Source organism: Gracilinanus agilis, chromosome 4 (assembly GCF_016433145.1).
Source record: "Gracilinanus agilis isolate LMUSP501 chromosome 4, AgileGrace, whole genome shotgun sequence".
NCBI classification, from domain to species: domain Eukaryota; kingdom Metazoa; phylum Chordata; class Mammalia; order Didelphimorphia; family Didelphidae; genus Gracilinanus; species Gracilinanus agilis.
Window position 1 is genome coordinate 320,539,994 of NC_058133.1, and position 16,922 is coordinate 320,556,915.

The 16,922-nt window shown below is 33.6% G+C and overlaps 1 protein-coding gene across 2 annotated transcripts in view; it reads right to left on the reverse strand.

The window, feature by feature from the left end:
• Positions 1-16,922, reverse strand: part of LOC123247347 (pleckstrin homology domain interacting protein) — a 176,778-nt gene that overhangs the window by 113,899 nt on the left and 45,957 nt on the right. For both annotated transcript variants that reach the window (XM_044676217.1, XM_044676216.1), the window contains exon 8: positions 82-303. In XM_044676217.1, coding sequence (XP_044532152.1) covers positions 82-303 — 222 coding nt within the window. The remainder of the gene's footprint in view (positions 1-81; positions 304-16,922) is intronic.

Below are 16,922 nucleotides of genomic sequence, written 5' to 3' on the forward strand. Positions count from 1 at the left end.
GTTTCTCACTGGGATATTAAACTTCTAATAAAGTGATCTCCTTTAAGGACTTCTGTAGATATCAAATAAATTCATAATTACCTGTAGTGATGTTATGGAGGCACTGTGACCCTGAAGAACCGCCAAAGGAGCACATGTTCGTAGACACCACACTCGAATCATTTTATCACAACTTCCAGCAGCTATCATGGTGTTTTCATAGTTCACAGCCATATCTGAAATTTCAGCTGCATGGCCTCTTAAAGTAGCCAGCAATCTTCCATCATCTGTTGCCCATATTTTTACTAGGCAATCATCAGAACCCTTAAAAAAAATATCATAAATTTGTATATTTTCAGGTACCACTTAAAATTTTTTAAAACATTATAATATCATCTAAATGTTTGAGATAACAAAATCCTAAAAATGTAATGATGAAATGAATAAGAAAGATGTGGTAAAAAAAAAAAACAAACAGAGGTTTTCTATTTCTCTAAGAAACCAGAAACAAAGAAGTTTTATTTTATAATTATCCATTAGCATCCATTTATACATTTATTTTGTTAGTGGGGCTTAGCTTAAGTCTTAACCAATAGTAAAAAAAAAAAAATAAGTTACACAAGCAAATAATGTTCAATAATTGCTCAGAAAAGCCTTTTAAAACACTAACTCAATACACACACACACACAAGCATTTGAGATAGTTTTATTTTAATGTTATAAGTTAAGACTTCTTCCCAAAAGTGTTTTAGGAATTTTCATTAGCAAAGGCATTTATAAATAAATCCAGAATGGGGAGAATAAAGCATACTATGAAGTAGCCATATTATTAAACTATTAAAATGGAAAACATTACATTAGCACCATGTTATGTTTTAACCTATGTCCCAAATATTGCTTTTCTGTTGTTGTTGTCTTGGACCAAGACCAGAACAAAAAGTATATTTATGACAAGCTGCACTTCTAAATCACATGTTAATCTCAGTAGTAGTAATAAACAAATGTCATGGATCTCAATATCCACAGATCTTATGCTGTAAAATGCTTACCTCTATTTTCTATATAGTCCACTGAATATCTATTCCAAATCTAGAAGCTTATTGGAGAAAACTAATGTACCACTCAAGTCTATTCATTTCTTATACTCCATTCTGGATATATTAAGCACATCTCATTTTCCATTCATATAAATCCTTAACAATGTATTTTATACTTATCTCATGAGCAAATGGTCTTTTGATAACATGCTGTGGGTCAGCTTATGCCCAACATGCATCATCAACCTTTGAGCTTCATTTTTATTGCTCTGAAAGAACGATATTCAATAATCTACAGGAATACAATAGTATCATTGACAGATAACCAATGTTAAACAGACATGTTTTTACAGCACTAAGTGATCTAGGCAGGATTTATGACACGCACCTAGACATACAATTTACTGAATTAGTCCATCATTATGCATTCCTTGAACAAGGGTTAAAGTGGACAAGCTGGGGCCAAAAATTGAATAAGAAGAGATCTGACTATATTGCTTTTTGCCTACCTTACAATCCTTTCAATGACCTCAATAACAAAGTTCAAATTTTGATCCTATTCTTTAATAATTCTACAATGTTTCAAAAGACTCTAACCCTAAATTTTTTATCTACCAAATAGGACTAATGCTCAGCCTACCTCAGTGCTGTTAAAATATTCAAATGAGAAAAAGTAATCAATATGAAAGAGGTCAGTAGATTTGTTAAGAAGCTAATATTCATATACCCAGGCATATAGGTATGAGGACTTTTACCAGGGTAAAGGCAATAAGAACAGAAGGGAGAGTAAAGATGTGAGAGGCATTAGAGAAGCAAAATCGGTAGAATTTGATGACAGTGAAAATGAGTAAGGGAGATATATACTTAAGGACGGAGAGTAGGAGAGGGGAAGATAAAGTAAAGGAACTAATAGATGTAGAGAGAAAACTAGACAAGTTGTCAAGCAAAAGTGTGAAAATTCTTAAGAAATCAGCTTTTTTCATGACTTTCTCCAGCTACCATTAGCAGAAAAACTTAATATTAATAGGAACCAGGGGAAATGTAGGTCAGAAAGTCAAAATAATCAGAAGCAAGAGATTCTAGGGTAGCAGCAAATGACACATTAAAGTATCAAATGATAATATACTGAGTATGTATATTATCTGAAAAGGGCCATATATTACCAAAGGACCATTTGCCACAGTAACAGCAAAAGACAGATTTAATCTGGAAGAGAAATTAGGAATGGTAATAGTTTAGCAAAAGTAATAGATTAGGAATGTAGGATACCTGATTCCATTATAAGTGCAAGAGAACTCAATGACATAATGTTTGATAAACCAGGAGCAAATTATTTCAAAAAGAATTCCATAAAAATATTGCTGGGAAAATGGAAATTAAGCTGAAAACAATACTTTAGATCATATTTCACAATAAATTCAAAAATGATCTGACTTGAATATCATGTCATTAAAAAACCAAAACTGGAAAAGAACCATATCATACCTGTCAAAGCTATAGGCAGGAAATGTATCCCTAACTAAGAGATAGAAAGAATTCTAAGAGAGAGTATTTTGATTACCTAAAATTGAAAATTTGTACTAAATTAATCCAAATAGGCAGGGCAATAAGAAAGGCTAATTAAGCAAAAATTGTATCAAATTGCTCAAAAATAGTATCAAGTTTCACAAAAAAAAATTTTATCAAGATACATACACAAATGACTAACAAACAAAATTCACTCCCCAATAAGTGGCTACAAGATACAAATCAACAGTCTCCAAAAAAAGAATTGCCATCTATTAGTAACCACAAGAAAGAATGCTCCAAATTATAAGAAAATGCATATTGAAACCTTACAGACGCAGCAAATTAGAAAAGATGACAGAAGAGAAGTCAATGGTGGAAGAGGTGTAGGAAGATGGACAACACATATAATTAGTTAAGGAACTATAAATCAGCATAATAATATGCACAATGATAACAATGTAAATGGAAAGAACCCAAGACAATAAAAAATAAATGTAAAATTACAAATAAGATACTCTGACCCAACTAATTTGCAAAGGTGGGAGGTCCATATAAGATATTTCATGTATTTTCATATTATTTCCCAAAATATTTGGTTAGTTTTGCTGTATTTTTCTTTAAAAATTTTTGTTGAATTAATATCTGAAGAATAATTTATGAACTTCTAGAGCAGTGATTCCCAAAGTGGGCGCTACCGCCCCTGTGGGTGCTGTAGCGATCCAGGGAAGCAGTGATGGCCACAGGTACATTTATCTTTCCTATTAATTGCTATTAACATTTTTTAAAAAATTAATTTCCAGGGGGCTAAGTAATATTTTTCTGGAAAGGGGGCAGAAGGCCAAAAAAGTTTGGGAATCACTGTTATAGAGAATGAACTGAAAAACAGAAACACAAAAGACATAATCTATATATATACACATCTTTTTGTCAGGTGATACCTTCTGTGGTGTGGGGAGAGGAGGAAGGGACTGAGATACCTGGGAATAAATTCTCTTAAGTAATTTTTAGGAAAAGAACACAAATATTTTTCATATGAGAGTGAAGAGATATTGGAAGAAAAGAATTTTCTGATCTCCTTCTGAAAGAATCCTAAACAAAAAAGAATTAGCAATGTCATAGTCAATATCCAAAGGTCTGGAATCAAAGAAAAAATATTGTAAAAGTGTCCAGAGAGAAGTAGTTCAAGTACCAAGGAACAGTACTGATGATCGTTAAGGGTAAAATTATTAGAGCTTGCAGGGAGCTAAATATGATGATGCACTAAGAACATTCTAGTGAAGAAGAAAAAAAAATTCCTTTGGAAACCTTAATGTCATTAAGGGATATAAAGGGAGTTAAGAAAAAACAAAACAAAACAGAAAAAGTAAGGATGGAATGGTTCTCTTCTGAGGGAAAAGAAAAGTGAAGCTAAAAGAAATACACTCCTCCATCTCTGGAGAAAGAATTAGTGGATTTGAATGCAGAACAAAACATACTATTTTTTATTTTGTGTTTTTATTTTTTGATTTTCGTTTTATATGAGTATTCCCTCAAAACATGAATGATATTGAGGTTGTGTTTAAAGAATACATATATAACCCAGATCAAATTACTTAACATCTCAAGGAGGAGGGAAGGAAGAAAGGGGAAAGGATTGTTCTAACAAGTAAGTGAGAAAAAATACTAAATAAAAAAATTCGAACTATAAAATATTAAAAAAGAAATACACTACTATAAAAAGGAAAAAGAAGTTAGAGCTTGCAATTTCTCATAATTAAAGTGAATGAGAACAATATACATACACAAAAGAATGAAAGGGGGAGAGAGAACGCATGTGATGAAGCATATCTGATGTACAAAGAAGGGTTGAAAACATATACATATAGTGTATTGCAAATTCAACAAGGCCAATTCTCAATTTCCCACAGACAACACTGCTTCTGGACTTCTTTGAGGGGCCTTTCTCATCATACTCTAATACTACATACCTAATACTCATCCTCTACAACATCTCCTTTCACCTTCCTTTTATGTATCACCTCCCATTAGATTATATCCTTGAAAGCAATGATTTTTTTCAATTTGTATTTTCATCCCTGGCATTTTACATAGTGACAGGAATAGAGCAAATGCCTACTACACAACTAAAAGAGCAACAAATAAAGATAAGGGTATAGAGTATAAGCAATAATACAAGGGAGGAAACAAATGCAAGCAAAACAAACTTCCTGAACTGGAAAAGCATATTAAAAGAGAAAGTTAAAATTTTGCAGCAAAATATCTTTAGCCACTTCTTAAGACCATTGAACCATCAGAGAATTGATGAACTAATAATAAGAACAAACTGTACGTGTGAAATTGACAAGACAATATCAGAGAATTCTGAGTAGTGTGAAATGATGCACTGGGAAGTAAGCAGAACAAAGAAAACAATCAACAGAGAACATCACTGGAATTTGGGATTAGGACTTAAAGAAAGGCTTTGCAGTCAAATGAATCATCAATGTCTGAAGACTAAGTATCAGTTTTTGGAACCCAGCCATGCAGTACTCATATGACCACCTTAACTGGTCAGGAATTTTGTAGAACCAATAGTGTTTAGGCTTGGGGACAGTACAGTTCCCAAGATGATCAGGGTAAAAATGCTTGTATATTTGTTCTTGTTGCATTTTTAGGAAAAGCTAATTAAGAATTTCTAGGGGCTGAGCAAAGATGGCAGAGTAGAAAAAGTTGAGCTCTCTGAACTTTAAAATAATGCCTTGAATAAAATTCTGGATTATTAGAAGAAACAAAAGGTAAGACTGAGATATTCTTCCAGCCCAAGGAAACTTGGGGAGTCTGAAAGAGAGATCTGTTTGCTTACCACCTCAGGGAGGGAGGGAAGGTCAGGAAAAAAAGAGAATTTGGAACTCAAAACTATTTTTAAATGAATATTAAATTGTTCTTACATTTACTAGGAAAAAATATTCAAAAAAATGTTTTTAATTAAAAAAGAGAGAGAGATCTGTGACAGTAGTGAAGGCTAGGCTGAAGCCTACATGGAAGAAACACCAGTGGTAGAATTTAAGTGCTACCAACAGAAATAACAGCAATTTGGGGAACTCTCAAGCCAGAGATAGTAAGGAGACCTGGCAACTGGTCAAAAGGAGATTAGAGAGGATTCTTTTGCTAGCACTGGACTCAGAATCTGATATGAACTGGCTTTATCAACACTGCCTATTCCAACTGCCTATATCAACACATAGTTCTAAGGTGGAGAGGTGCACTTTTGGTCAAGAGGGAGAAGGCCTTAGCGGCAGTACCACCTTTTTGTTCCAATGGATCAAAAATCCAGAGTAACAAAATCAATTGTAATACCAAAAGATACCAAAGGTAAAGACCAGAAGGAAAATTAAGAGACCAGTGAGCACAGTTCTCATCTCATCACAACACTCTGGAAACAAAAATACCCAGAACCTGCCCTTTGCAAAAAAAGCCTAAACCTGGGGATAATTCCTCTTTTGCTTCCCCACCCCTTCACTACCAAGGGCAGCAACAAAGCCTAACTTTAACATAAAGTTCAAAATCAAGAAATAAAGTGACAAAATGAGCTAAAAGAAAAAAAGAATTTGAATGTAAAAAGCTACTGAAGTGAGGGAAGATGAAGATAATCTCAGAAAAAAAGTCAACAAAGTCAAAACAATTACAAGTAAAGCCTCAAAGAAAAAAGTAAATTAGACATAAGCCCAATGAGAATTCATGGAAGAGCTTAAAAAATTGATCTAAGTAAGGAGCTCCTTAAAAAGCAGAACTGGCCTAATGGGGGAAAAAATGTATAAAAGCTTACAAAAAATAAAGGAAAAAAAACTTAAAAATTACAACTGGGCAAGTGGAAATTCCATGAGACATCAAGAATTAATTAAGTAAAAAGAATGAAAAAAATTGAAGAAAATGTGAAATAATCATTGGAAAAACAACTGACCTAGAATATAAAATGAGGAGAGATATATAAGAGTTGAACTATCTAAAAGCCAGGATGAGAAAAGAGCCTAGACATTACATTTCAAGAAATTATCAAGGAAAGTGGCCTCTGTATCCTAGAACCAGAAGGTAAAATAGACATTTAAAGAATCCACCAATCATCTCATAAAAGAAATCCCCAAATAAAAACTCCCAGGAATACCACAGCCAAATTACAGAGCTCCGAGGTCAAAGAGGAAATTTGTCAAGCAGCCAGAAACCATTCAAATACATATTGTCATCTGACTGTAGTGGCCAGAGAAAAATCAGGATAATTGAGGGCCCAGGAAGAAATGGCTGCCTTGGCATCTTCAAAGTCTGACCAAATGACCTACAGTGCCTGCCTTTAGCTGCTTTCATGGCCATTATTCTCATGTCTCCATTTTCCTGGGGAAGTCTTCACATACCTGAGGTAAAGATCCCCCTAACTCATGATGAGTTTGAAGCCTATCAAGTTACCCTAAACCTGGTTTAACCCACGTACAGGGATGGTTTTACTGGGGTGTGGCAATTATGCAAGCATAGCCTTCTTGGAGCCACAGGTGAGCCCTTGCAGCAGAGGAGCTAGTCCTCCTTGAATACCCAAACATCTTCATGAGAGGGCTAAAAGGTGGCTCATTAAACTCCTCCTAAAGCTTTCCTTTATAAAGGGCTCACAAAGTTCCAGCCTCTATTTGGCTTTGAATCCGTAGGACACCATATTCCCTGGTACTCTCACTCTCCTTTCAGCAGTCTTTATTTTTTCCCCCAACTTCCATGAAGGAAGGAACTTTCACTTTTTCTTATTTGCATTCTCAGCACTCAGCAAAATGCCTACCACATAGTAGATGCTTAGAAACACTTTTAGAATTTCACTTAATTTACACTGAACTCTCTCTCCAGTAGGAAACTACTTAGGAAACCAAATTTAGATCAAAAGGTTTTTTATCAGATATATCGAATGAAAGCATGGAAGATGCTTACAGGATTAACCTTTCCCAGCTAGAATAGGCTGACTTGGATATTAGCTCTCCTTCTACCCATATCTTCCTCTCCTATCCCCAAACAAATTAAATTACTAAAGTTTTTCATACACACTGATGTGCAGGTTACCTTTTCAGTATAACTTTATACAGGGTACATTGATCTCTTTGTGACTTTTTTCACTAATTAAGAAATGAATGTACAGCTATAACGCTACAAGTGGTTCTCTTTTTAGTACAAGGTTTTTAGGGGTCTGGATTTCTATAGAAAATGAAGAAAAGCAGAACTAAATTTCACTTTCTACTATAAATGTCCACAAGCCATTTAAAAGTATAAAAGAAAAAACATTAGGCTGTGAGCTATGTGAGAGTAAAATTTGTTTTTGCCTTTCTTTAGAACCCCTGTACACATTTTCTGACACAAAGCAAGCCTTAAGAAATGCTTGCTGACTTGATGATTTGACTTGCTTTCATCTTCCCAAAACTAAACTACCAATCTAGTCCTTGAAGTTACTTTTTAAGAAGAAAGGCAACAAGTATATGGAAGCAGCTGTGAGGGCACTCTGAGCTGAAAAGGTTCAGGGATGATAAGAGGTGAGTTAGAGGTATAGTGCAAAGATAGGGCCTTTCTAGGAGAAATGGAAGAATTTGATTTAATTGTATCTATATTTATATAAATACTTATTACAGAACTAGAAAGAAGTTGGTTGAATATGACTGGGGCTTTCCTGAAAGGCAGGAAAGAGGCAGTTATTAATCAGGAAAGGAAAGCCCCAGGACACAAGTAATTTGGGGACATTATTTCTTATTCTGGCCTCATGGAAACTGGGCAGGAGTTTGCCTTGCTACACAATGTCCAAAATTCTGGAGACCCCAACTCAGTTTTAGAACTCATATCTTGGTGCCAAATTGCCTGACTGGTCAGTAACTTGAGTCAAAAATTTAAATAGTCAACTATATGTAGCCAGTTCCAAACACCTCATATCCTATTGAGCATTTACCCTACCTCTCTTTTCGTTAGCCAAAACTGGTTATAGCTTTCCATCTTTTGCTCTAGGAACAGTAAGCATTATCAATATTGCCTTCTACAAAGTATAAGTTAATCCATTCCTTATGGCCCCACTCATCATCACAGTGACTTATCAGATCAAAATAACCTTCCATGGTCACTATTCCCCTATATGAAGTTCCAGGAGGGTAAAGAGTGTCTCACTTTTTAAATTTTATGTCCAGTATTTAGCGCAGTATCTGGCACACAGCAGTCTTAATATTAACTGATTCTTTGACACAAATAATAAGCATGCATAGTAAGCTTTTCACACACATATTGCTCTTTTTTCACTGCACACTGAATGACAAAATTAAATTCATATTATTACCATATTTCTCCATTCTGAATATTCATATAATTAAATCTAATTTAGGTTAGATACGGTTAAATAATCCTTCAAAATGCTACTATATGAAATTATCCAAGTTTACATATATGTACATTTAAAAAATTACAAAGATATAGCTTATTACCTAATAAGGGCATCTGGGTACCTGGTCAAATATAACGTAGACAATAAGCAAATAAGCACAAATTTATTTAATTATTTCTTCATAGGCCTATGAATTTTAACAATTTTATTAAGAATTAGCCTTAAAACAAGAAAGCCTTATGTTCTCAACTATTTTCTGATAAAATATAGTCTACTGTCTTACTGAGAGAAAAGCAAACATAAAAGTGTTGGATTTTAAATAAAATAAACTGAGTCTTTCTTAACAGAAAAATCTTTTTTTTCAATTCTCTCTGCTGAGTTATTTTAAGAGCATCTTTCACCAATCCTCAAAATTTCATTCTTCAAATATCCGTAAGATATTGACATTTCTCTTTCATTAGTTCATTAAGTTTCTCTGCTACTCAGAAAGAATAACAAAAACCCTTCAATGTACTAGGCTTATTCTTTAATATAAGTTCAAGACACTCATTCTTCTAATAAAGTTTTGCTGCCACCTAGAGGGATGCTAGTAACTATGATTTTAAAATAGCAATGGCCAAGTTTGTCTTTCTCAATCAGTTAATAAATTCAAATGTCACTTTTCTGTGCCCTGGTATTATCAATTCAGTGCTGTAATATATAGTAAATACTTACTACAAGAGGAGAGAAAACATAGTATCAAATGAAAAATTAAAAGCTAATTAATTTAATCTTTTATAACTTAAAAGGTGGCACAGGAGAGAGAGTGGCAGAATTAGAGTCAGGAACACTCATTTTCCTGAGTTTTAATCTGGCCTTAGACACTTAGTAGCTGTGTGATCCTGGGCAAATCATAATTTTTGGCCTCAGTTTCCTCATTTGGAAAATGAGCTAAAAAAGGAGATGGCAAATCACTTAAGTACTTTTGCCAAGAAAACCCCAAATGAAGTCATGAAGAGAGATAATGGAAACCGATGAAGAACAACAAACTTTAAAAAATTAGTTTGGGTAAAATGTTTCAGGAATTTTCAAATATAGGAATTAATGCTTCATTTTTTTTTTAAACCCTTGTACTTTGGTGCATTGTCTCATAGGTGGAAGAGTGGTAAGGGTGGGCAATGGGGGTCAAGTGACTTGCCCAGGGTCACACAGCTGGGAAGTGGCTGAGGCCAGGTTTGAACCTAGGACCTCCCGTCTCTAGGCCTGACTCTCACTCCACTGAGCTACCCAGCTGCCCCAATGCTTCATTTTTTGACAATCCTCAATTCAGCTTTCTAATGCCGTGGTGCTTTTTCGCAAATCATTTCTGCATACCTATCTATGGAATATGTTCTCACCTTAAACCTCAATTTTTTAGAATCTTTAGTTTTCTTCAAGGATCATCAAGTCTTTCTTGATCCTTATAGTTGTGAGTTCAGTAGAAAGAAGACTAGCTGTAGACAGTAGACATGGGTTAAAATTCTATCTATGATGTATATTATCTGTGTGACCCAGAGCATCACTTAACCATGCTAGGCCTCAGGTTTCTCATCTGTGAAATGGGATAACTGTATGAGATGGTCTCTAAGTTCCTTCCAGCCACAGACATTGTATAATATGACAATAGTGATATCGAATTGCTTTATATTTATGTTTTCATGTTCTATTTCCTAGTGAGATATAAATTCCTTAAGGATAGGGTTTATCTTCACATCTCCAGCATTTTGCATACTACCTTGTAAATTTGTTGTTTGAATGTCTCAGTTGTATATACAACTCTTTATGACCTCATTTCAGGTTTTCTTGACAAAAATAATGGAATGGTTTGCCCTTTCTTTCTCTAGCTCATTTTACAAATGAAGAAACTGAGGCAAACAGGGGAAAGTGACTAGCCCAGTGTATGCAGCCAGATTTGAACACAGTCTCCTTGACTACAGGCCTAAGACCCTAGCTGCCCCACCCGGTAAACAGTAAACACTTTATTATTTAATAAACATTGTTGAATTTAAATAGTATTTGCAAAGACTAAATTAATCACTATTCCTCTGTTTTTATGTTTCAAAATAAACTAGGAGCAAATTAAATTAAAATACAAATTACTTAATACTTTAATGATTCTGTAATGTCTCTGAAGAGGGTATCCTCACTCTTAGAAAAATTATAACCCATCTATTCTTTCTAATTCTATGCTGTTTTTGTTCCTGTTCTTCCATAAATCCTACAGAGGGAATCTGCTCAAAATTTTGGATTAAGATTCTTACTAGCTATATGATCTTGGACAAGTCACAACCTGTCTGCCCCAATGTCCTCATCTGTAAAAAAGGGTACTAGCTCTAACTAGAGTTGTTGTGAGATCAAATGAGAAACTTGTAAAGAAAGAGCCTTGTCAGGGCAACTAGATGGCTCTAGGCCTAGAGAAGGTTCAAACCTGGCATCAGACACTTCCTAGCTATGTGACTCTGGGCAAGTAACTTAACCTCAACTGCCTAGTCCTTGGGGCTCTTCTGCCTTAGAACCAATACACAGTATTGATTCCAAGACAGAAAGCAAAGATTTAAAAAAAAAAAAGCCTTGAAAACCTTAAAAGCACTATATAAAATATTAGCTATTATTATTTTTACATTTCATAGCAGGGAACTCAGATGTCCATCTCTAATCTCTTATTCTTACCACCTTATGAATAGACCATATCTTTTTCCAATCATGTATTTTCTTCCTAATATCTCTTCCTTTACAGTGGTTGTTGGAAATGCAACTGTAGATACTTTGTGCCTAATGCATCTCTCCTTTGCTTTTTGGGTCACACACAACTTTGATTTTAGAGAATAAATGTAGCATCTACTAACACAGACAATGTGCTAAGAGCTAGAAATAAAAATACAACAGTGAAGCAGTCCTTGCCATCAAGGAGCCTACTATAACACTAGTAGAGAGAGACAACACAAATAGGAGAAGTCAAGGGAAGGCAGCTTGGGAATCATAGGAATGGTGAATGAAACCATACTGTCCCATCTCTTTCCAGAAGTAATGAGGGTATTGATTTGATTCCAAGAGTAAAAAGTGGAAATCGAAGAACTCAGTGTTAAAGAAATAAATTCATGCTGAGTAGGGGATAAAAGAAAGTTGTTTATGGAGAAGATGGCACTTAATCTATGTGAATAAGATACGAACCAGTATAAGGAGAGAGTTAGTAATCGAGGTTTATTAAAAGATATTCTAAGTCCAGAGAAGGGTAGGATGCAGGGCGGGGAAGCAAGGCAGACAGGATTGTATATAAGGGGAAGAAAAAAAGGCATTTAATTAGCCAAAAAAAAAGCCTCATGAATCTATCCTATGTGAATTCTCAAAAATGACAGTCAATGAACCCATATTGATACCTGCTACTTCCCTAAACATCCTAGATTACAAGTTAGAGATGAAAGTATCCTGATAGGCATTTATTCCAACCCACAGAAGGGAAAAAAAAAATCCTCTCTACAATCAAAGTAGTTTATTCTTTCTTTATATTATGCCTAACTTTTTCTTTTCTTTTTTTGCAACTTTCACCCATTACACCTAAGACTTCCCTCTAATGCCAAGCAAAATATCTAATCCCTCTTCCATTCAAAAAACTATCCAAATACTTGAAGATGGCTATCATATCTAACTCTTCTCTCTCCCAAAGTAGTGATATCACTCTAGGTTAGGTTCCTCATTACTTTATCCAGTCTTTTTATGGCATGATCTTGAAGACTGTAACTATCCTGTTTTCTCTCACTGTTGACAGGGGACCTCAAAGGCCTTCCAGTCCAATTCATATATATAAAACAAAAAAAAAATTCTTTCAACAATATATCCAAAAAGTGATCATCTAGTCACTGCTTCATTACCTTGAGGAGAGAAAGTCATTACTACTTTCCAAAGGAGTCCATTCTATTTTTAGACAGCTAAATTTTTTTTCTTTACATCAGCATATATTTTCTTATTTGTGAATTCTACCAGTTGGCTCATAATTCTGCCCTTTGGGGTAAAGTACAACAAACCTAACTCTTTTTATATATGATAGTCCCTCAAATTCTTGAAAAAGAGTTCCCACATCCCTTTTCTCTTCTTTAGGCTAGATGTCCTTATTCCTTAAGGAATCAAGGATTCCTTGATCCTCACATGGCATAACCTTGAGGTTCTTACCATCAAAGTTTTCCTCCTTTGGATATTCACTTGCTTATTAAACTCCTTCCTCCCAGAATATGATACTCCAAATAAAATCTGATCATGATCAAATATGTTGGGACTATCACCTCTCTCCCTTTAAGTGAAGATCAATTCAACTCACTAAACAATTGTCTTATATTTTATAATAACATGTCATATATGAGAGGCAATTTGGCAACAGGTAGGCTGTAAAGAAGTCTCAAGTCTTGATACTAGATATAAAATGTAAGAGTATAAAGGGCTATAAAACCTCAAAAGCATTATATATTAACTTAAATCCATCCTTCCTAACCCAAACCTACTCATTCATTTTTTCCCTCTATGTATGCTTTAGGTATTTGTGTCTTTAATTCTATGACTGTCCCTTAGCTGCTTTTCTGTGCCCAATTTTCTTTCTTTCTCTTCTTTTAAGTGACTATAATATACAGTTATATTTTAATTACTATTATTTGGGGGCAGCTGGGTAGCTCAGTGGATTGAGTCAGGCCTAGAGACGGGAGGTCCTAGGTTCAAATCCGGCCTCAGACACTTCCCAGCTGTGTGACCCTGGGCAAGTCACTTGATCCTCATTGCCCACCCTTCCCACTCTTCCACCAAGGAATCAATACAGAGAAGTTAAGGGTTTAAAAAAAATTTTTTTTTTAAAAATAAGCTGTAATTACTATTATTTGGTTTTTATCATTGTTGTTATTGCTTTTTATAACTATTTGCTTTATATAAATAAATAATAATAATAAATAAAATTTAATAATAAATAAGGTATTAGGTTCGCTAGTGTTAATTTTAAAAGAGAACAAATGAATCATTTTATAGTTGTCTTAGGAAAAGAATTAAATTGGTATTTTATTTTTGTGTCCCTCAAAAGGAAAAAAAAAAGGTTTGCTACTTCACATTGAGTTATTACTCAACAACTTTCATGAACTAAATATTATTAAAATGCCATGATGAAATTAAAGAACTAAGAAATTAGGGGGAGCTTGGGTGGTGAGAGGAATTCTAACATGGCAAGTATTATTTCCTTCTTTTCTCATACTAACATTCCATTCCACTAGCAAAATATGCTATTAAAATTTTCTAGTCCCTAAATAGTAATGAAATGATAATAACCCTCTGCCCATCATCTCCCCTCAGCATCTTATCAGTTCACTTCTATTTACATGTTGGCTGGACTTTACCAATCAACTGAGTTTTCAAATAATTACAAAACTAAAAACTGACCTATTATAGAAGGGTAACTAAAAATTCTCCAATTTAGCAACAATTTATATAGGCATATATATAACTACCCACCTGTTATTTAGTAGTCAAACAATATTATGGGGTCAATTAGATCAATAGAAACAATATTCAAAAGGTTATGTAAGTCAAATGACAATGGAGCAGAATTTCACAATATGCATTAAGTGAGGTTTACTTACAATGTATAAAAAAATCTAGTAAAACCACACACACCAAGCCAAAATAATAAGATTGTCAGATAATGCCTACAAAATGAGTTTTTAATTCTAGAGTAAAAGCAGGGAATTTGATAAAATTTACATTTGAAGCTACTTCAATAATTTGTTTTGAATCAATACCTAACTAAACTCCTGGCACATAATTGACTATTATTTATTGAACTAATACAGTAATATTGAATATTCAAATAAATACAACCTTAGAAAAGTTGTAAAATTTATCTAAAATATATGCTTAGAACTCATTGTTTATGGCTTTAAAATTAGCAACCCCATAAAAGGAAATAAGCATGATACTTTACTTCTCAAATTTACTAATGAAGGGACAGGGAGATTCATAATGTTGAAGTCTTACCTAATCAAAATCCATGCCGGCTATTATATAGATTTTGGGAATTTCCAGCTGACAGACACTGACAATATCAACACATACCTTCCAATACCAACATAGACAATTATAAGACTTCAGGAAATCAAAATTAGCTCTTCTTCAGTAGAAGGATCGACTAGTTTTTAATATATTTTAAAATGTCTGCTTATGAATAACTAATAAAAAGTAACAATATTTTGAGTTTGGTGGAAAAAAGTAGAAAATAGCAACAAAAAAATCAAATTATATTTGTAGGCTGTTCATACACTGGTTTCTCTTCCTATCATTCTTTTGCTCCCTTAGGAAAAAAGATAACAACTATTAAGACTCTGCCCCCAAAAAGGCAAAAGAAAAAAAAAGATCATTTGTATAAAAATATTCAAAGAAGCTCTTTTTGTGGTGGCAAAGAACTGGAAACTAAATGGAATAAACCAATTGGCAAAGGGCCAAAAAATATACAAAATATTGATATTTTAGAATTGTGCCACAAAAAGTTTAAGGAGGTGATTTTAAAGAAACATGGGAGAATATAGAGGAACAGAAGCATAGTGAACAGAAGCATAATTTTCTTAAAGTATATAATAACAATGTTGTAAAAATGAATAATTCTAAAGAACCTGAAATCCTTAATCAGCCCAACCACATAATTTCAGAATACTTTTGATGAAGACTGCTTATTCATCTATCTGGAAAAGACTCAAAAAAGTATGACACAAACTTTTTTGATAATGGCAACTTGGAAGTTTGTTTTGCTTGATTCTATACATATGTTACCCCATTTCCCCAAAAGTAGCCATTATAGAATTCCATTATTCCTATTCCATTCTTATGTCCCCAAGTTCCCAAAAGGATAGAGGTTAAGTGTTAAAGGATTATCCCAATTCTGCATTGGCCCTTTAAATGCATCTATGGAACATTAACTTAAAAAATAATTTCTTCTACAACCACTTTGCCACCAAATTTCCAAGTAAGATATAATTATATAAAGTTAAACTTTGCTTAAGGATAGAGATGATTATGGTATACATGTAATAAGTGTCCGTCTAGTGTATATATGTAAATTATGTATAAACATTCACATCATACACACAGCCAATACAGCTAAATTGAATTTGACAGGAAAACATGAGTTTACATTTTAAAAGATATGAGAATTTTCTATTGTACTAAATCTACTTCAGGAAAATGCAATAAGTAATGGACACTCTAATGAGCTATCAATTTTTCATAATTTAAATACTGTCATCTCTGTCTTATATTAACTGAAGTAAATGAAGTCCAAAATATATATTGTACTGTTGTACAATCATGAAATTCTCTTCCTTTAAGTTTATGGCTATTTTGAGAGGATTTTAGAAACAAATAACATTTTTTAAGGCAATTTTAAATTTTGGTTCTCTTCGCAGGATCATTTTGGTTCTCCTTGCAGGATCACATGTTATCTTCAATTAAACAAACATTTATCATACCCCCATCTACATGCAAGGAACTGTGTTTTAACTTGACACAAATAAATCAATTCTTGGATTTTATTAAAACATTATAAAGAACAGGTAAAGATTGATTAGCCACTTTAAATTTTGGCACAGTTTAAAAGCTTAGTAAATATCACTATTATTTTCTTTCACTCTGAAATAGTGAAAGTCAGGTAAGAATGGGTAGTTGCTTAATATTGAAAGTGGCTACCATCAGTTTTATTTGGGATTAGTGGTAGAATTTTTTTAAAGGTAGCAATATGTTAAATTTCCCAGATCTTATTATTTAGCTGTTTTATAGAAGAATGGTAGAAAAGAATGGTAATAAATACATTTCAGTTTACAATAAGATTTACCTAACTGGAAAAAGATTTATTATAATTTTGAGATATTATCTGATTGCCAGTTCCCATCAGCAAAAGTAGAAATGGAGATTTCCATTTAAAAATTCATTTCAATATTTCCTATTTCAATAAAAATCCACAGACCAAGGAATAAGTCAACACCTTAAGGCCATAAAGT